At 38.8% G+C, this 5489-nt stretch overlaps 1 protein-coding gene across 1 annotated transcript; it reads left to right on the top strand.

Annotated features, from left to right (window-relative positions):
- Positions 1 to 271: 271 nt before the first annotated feature.
- LOC105626864 (early growth response protein 1-B) lies at positions 272 to 2085 on the top strand. Its single transcript, XM_012208156.1, has 2 exons — positions 272 to 283; positions 478 to 2085. Exons 1-2 carry the CDS (start codon positions 272 to 274, stop codon positions 2083 to 2085), a joined length of 1620 nt encoding a protein of 539 aa, XP_012063546.1.
- The last annotated feature ends 3404 nt before the right edge of the window (positions 2086 to 5489 follow it).

Here is a 5489-nt window from a genome sequence, read left to right as displayed (position 1 = left end):
TAGCTGTTTAATGTTGTTAACAACAACATTGCGCCAACAAAATAGTATCTAATTCAGTGGCGCTCAAATGTCAACCTATAATAACATATAATTGGAAATTATTTTTCATGAAAATTAATTTGTGTCTGATTAAAATTATATATCTTGGATATATAATTCTCTCTCTCTCGAGATAGAACCACATATTTTAAATCATTTCTAACATGAATTTAAATTAGATTTCGATCGAAGTAAGACTAACGGAATAAATCTTAGATATACTATATCAACAATGATGTACCGTGTGAGCAGTTTATCAAAAATGATAATAAAGCAATATACATATGATGATTTAATCTAAACATTAGTTCATTTGTCCATTGCCTTAATTATTTAAGTACCGTTTAAACACGCGTCGGATTAAAAAAGTCATTTAAATTCGCGCAAATATCATGAGCATCTTCGAATAACAACATCACCATCGTTCGATTGTTTCAGGACGAGGTAGGTGGTAGTACGGTGGTAGCAGAAGGTGTCGTAGGTGGTATAAGGGGCCCAAGCGGCGGGTGCCGCGCATCCTCGATGACGATGGCCGAGAGCGCCGTGGAGGACGCCGCAGCCGCGCCCCCGGGCCCGGCCAAGCCGCCACCACCTTCTTGTACGAACAATAACACCCTTGCGGCGACAGCCAATCGTAACCATCGGAATCCCCGCAAGAAACGAAGACGACTGGAACAGGTAGTGGATACGCTGCAAGCCCATCGCAGTTCGCCATCCGAAGGCGAAGTATTGAAGTTCGAAGGCAGCGGTCCCGTATCTGAAGAGGAAGATGTTTTTGGCTCGCCCAGATCATCGTCTTCGCGATCTGCTGTGGATACCACCGCGGTAATGGGCCAACTACCGTTGAGGTTAAAGGACGCGGAAGCAGTGACATCAACCGAAGAAGAATTCAACGAGATCAGTCAGCAGTATCACTATCCCCATCGACCATACTGTTACTCGTATCATCACCACCATCGACATCGTTATTCCCCCTATCAAAATAACCATCGATTGTCAGCGACCAAGTACTCTGACTGTACGTGCAACCAGTGCTCGCTGGCTGCGTCGGCAGCAATGATGTTGCCGTCGGCGACCTCCCTACAGACACCGCTATCGCGAACCAGCTTCACGTATAGCAGTATATGCGGCACATATAGCATATTTGAGCAGTACATGCATACCAAGTACCTGTCGTCGTCGTCAGGCGACATCTTCCGCGGACGCAGTCACTCCGATTCAGATGTTGTGTCCAGGTGGGATGAAACGCGGGTTCCGGCCGCAACCACTTCCTTTTCTTCTGTCGTCAATCATCCTCCGAGAAGTGGCTCTCTCGAGAGTGACAGTACAAGTCCTCAAGAATCACCATTGGATCTCTCTATGAAGAATCTGATGCTACAATCCACCGCGGCTGCTTCGGCGGTCGCCAATAGGTCACCGGCTCTTCAGCTGCTACCGTCCGGTATCGTAACGCGAGGTTCCGTCAGCGTGCCAGTAGTCAGAGGCGATGTTGCATCACCCACGACGAAAAAGAGCGTTGCGGTACGGTACAATTTGGAGGTTCTACCCGTTGTTGAAGAAATGGCGCCGGGCGCGGATGTGGCTTATGTGTGTCCAGAGTGCGGGCAGATGTTCAGTCTGCATGATCGTCTGGCAAAGCACATGGCATCCAGACATCGTCGACAAGGTCTCCATGATGCCTCAGCGAAAGCGTACCTCTGCGATGTCTGTCAAAGGAGTTTTGCGAGGTCGGACATGTTGACAAGGCACATGAGACTGCATACCGGTGTCAAACCGTACACATGCCGGGTTTGTCGACAGGTGTTCAGCAGATCTGATCACCTTAGTACCCATCAACGAACCCATACCGGCGAAAAGCCATATAAATGCCCGCAATGTGCCTATGCAGCCTGTCGCAGGGATATGATCACCAGGCATCTGAAAACCCATAATCGATGCGCGGACGGTCCTATTCCGAAGACCGAACCCGGTTTACTCACTGGTGAGGAATGTTCCACTTTCGATCAGAACGTGGCGGCGCCATCAGCGGTTATCAAGGCTGAATGACAACGATCGGTCGGATGATTCTGGTTGCATTCTAGATCCAGATCCCAACGAGGATCTCGCGTTAAGATCGACCGAGGGTCTTCAGGTACCTTCGCGAATCGATCAGGACTTTGCGGGAACATGTTGAGAGAGCGAAATCATCACTCGATCATCTCCATGACATTAGCCGAGCGTTAGGAAGAAATTAAATAATACTTGAAGAGATCACGATCTTGATGGAACAAGATAATTAGCGAGAGGGAAGATTTGTTCTGTTATAATTCGATTTCATGAGAATCCCAACGAATATAACTAATACGAGTCTGTGATCGAGCTTAAATTTTTGGGAAAGTTATTTTGGAAAAGATTGCAGCTAGACGTGTTAATTTTATTTTTTCGCTAAAGTTTTTTCCTACTAGAAATTTATAATATAATCATATCAATACATTTAAAGAATTTGTTAATAGAAATTTTTAATCGCTTATGCAAACTTAACAATTATTCTTTCCTTTTTCTTTTTTCATTTATGATTTATGATTATGATAAATTGAAAAATATATTAATAAAAATATATTAAAAAATATATTATAGTGTATTGTCTACAAAGTCTATAGTATTCTACTTTATTGTCTCAAGTGATTTTATTGCAACGTTTTGCAATTTTTTTATTGTATTTGCAAACTTGAAATTTTCTCTATGCTCTACTCAGCGAAAGAGTTAAATTCGCACGTCGAAAGCATCATGGAGAGCTGAATGATAAAAATGAACTTCGCTCCCGTGAGTATTATATTGTATTATTTATTAAAAAATAAATAACTTTTTGTTTAACAATTTTTTGCGGATTGCCTAAAAATCATTATCCCTTCATACGTCATACGCGATCGCGCGCGTTAACAGCGAATAATGCCGAACAGTATTATTGTACCTTCTTTGACCTCCGCATCTGATTCTGTTTCCGCAATTCGAGTACTTTCATTCTTCCTAATGTTTCATCGCGGTATATGATATTATAATTACAACTTCGGCCAAGGAAGAACCGAGAGCAATCTATTTGTATATTAATAAAGTATATTAATAAAGTATATTAATACGTATATTAATAAGTCTATTATAAATAAATTACTGATAAATTAGCAATTTATTTAAAACAGATAATAAAAATATTTTATAATATATTATATACTATATATAATATATATATATAAATAATATGTATAATATGTATGTATATATTATATAATATATAATATATAATATATATATATATATATATTTATACATATTCTAGTTTTCAAAATTTTGAAATTGCTTAAAGCTTGATTTTGTTTTTTTTTGAGATCTCAACTGACTGACTTTGATTGTCAACTGTCTTAATTATTGTTCTCGGAGATTCCTTGATTGTCATGGAAAGGATATAGCACCTAATCAGCTGCTCTCTTTATATATCTTTCGCTTTCTCGTTCTCGATGCATAAAATTAAGACACACAAGCTGAAAATAAAGCATTCCTGCTCAGCCGAGTGCAGCGCGGTGCATGGAGATACATCAAAGCGATGCTTAAAGGCTCGGCGTTAGAATCGAATTGTGTTTTTATCGTGCTCGTAAAACGACCACGTATCCAATAATAGTGCATGTAAATAATCAATCATACTGTGCATCATTTCACGAAAGACTTTCCTAATCTTTAACATTAACTGTGGAGAAACTGGAACGTAGCCTGTCGGTGACGCGACATACGTGCCAAATTTTAGGTGAATATTTCGGACACGCGATTAACACACGAATCAACCCCAGCAAACTGCATGTCGAGGTCTGTGAAATCCTAGTGAAATCATAGTTTTAATATATTGTTATTTTCGTTTTTCTTATTTTTTCATTCTTTAGCTAAAATATATATAAAATATATAACGGAACGCAAATTGTTCAGAATTTAATACGATTTTGAATTATAGTATTAAATTAATTGTATCGAAGATACAACAAGAGATGTAGAGGATTTATTAGACCTCAATAAGTAGTTTTAAAGTTATACTATTTAGAACATATCTGTCGGTCAAGCGATTTGCGGAACGGAGGAAAATTATTGGTAATGAAAGAATAATTTTGTCGACAAAAATGTCGAAAAAAGAGATTATGAGAGAAAACGAGACATCAATCAGAAGTAAATCAATTAACGAGATAATTATTCTGATTGAGAATTAATTTATTACCAATATCTTTCTCATATATCTATTTCTGTAAATAGCGAGTCGCCATTGGTAACCTCGTCGATTCGCCCGAAACCTGCTCAAGTTGTTGTTACTCGAAAAACTTGTTAAGACTCGACTTCCTAGAGGTTAAAAGAAAACAAAACGGTGATGTATTGGTAGTTATAAATGTAATCGCGATCATTATTTTGCGATGGACATTTTGTTAGCGGCGGAGTCTTAAAATTGCCCGATCGCAAGAATAAGAACAATGTGAAAAAGAAATATACATATTCGTACCTGCAGAAAGAGAGAGAGAGGGAAGGAGAGAGAGAGAGAGAGAGAGAGAGAGAGAGAGAGAGAGAGAGAGAGAGAATGTTAAAGCATAATAAAGCGTATAGAAATAACGTTAATTAGTGAGTAATATTATTGACGCTATTATTGCGTTTTATTGTAACTATTACGATCACAATTATTCGCGCCGCCGCGCGCTCATAGGGAGATAAAATATTTTTTTATATAATGCATTTGAAGTATGTATGATTTCACGAAAGGCTTCGAGACGTGAACACGGAGTTTAGTTGAAAGTTGTTCTCAACTCGAAATTAATAATGCTAATTAAGTAACTTCGAAAGAGATGCTGCAAGAGATGATAACATCAGCGTCAATTCGTTATGTTATTGATAAACAAATGCTCAAGTTGACGCGATTGATACTCTTTAAATTTTTTTAACGTTTTCCTGTAGAAGCTAAGTGTAAGTGAACAGCGGTCGTTGCGGCGCGATTAATCGAAACTGGTTGTGGTGCTTAAGCGAAGAAGGGCGAATCCGACAGGATATCTTTGTGCTGTGAATCGACGAAGACAATCTAAAAGTATACTCAAGCCATGATCTCTGTACGGATAAGATCGTCAGACCGAGTGAATGGCGGATTAAATCCGCTAATGTCATTTCTAATAGAGCTACAAAACGTATATATTATGCGTTAATGACATTATTTACCAATTCTTCCCCTATATAATCCTTAGAAGGTAGAAATAAATATATAACTAGATGAAGATCAGAGAGAAAACAAAAGCAAATACGATAAATAATTCTACAAGATGCTCACGTTAAAATACACGTTAAATAAACAAAACTTCATCTCGCTGTTCGCTCGGTCCTGCGAATAAATTCGTCTCTCATTTCGGAAACGTCAATTCCACATAGTTTTACAATAGTTATATGGTGACTCGTTGAGC

Source organism: Atta cephalotes, assembly GCF_000143395.1.
Source record: "Atta cephalotes unplaced genomic scaffold scaffold00006, whole genome shotgun sequence".
Classification (NCBI taxonomy): Eukaryota; Metazoa; Arthropoda; class Insecta; order Hymenoptera; family Formicidae; genus Atta; species Atta cephalotes.
This window is presented reverse-complemented; position numbering and strand designations above follow the sequence as displayed.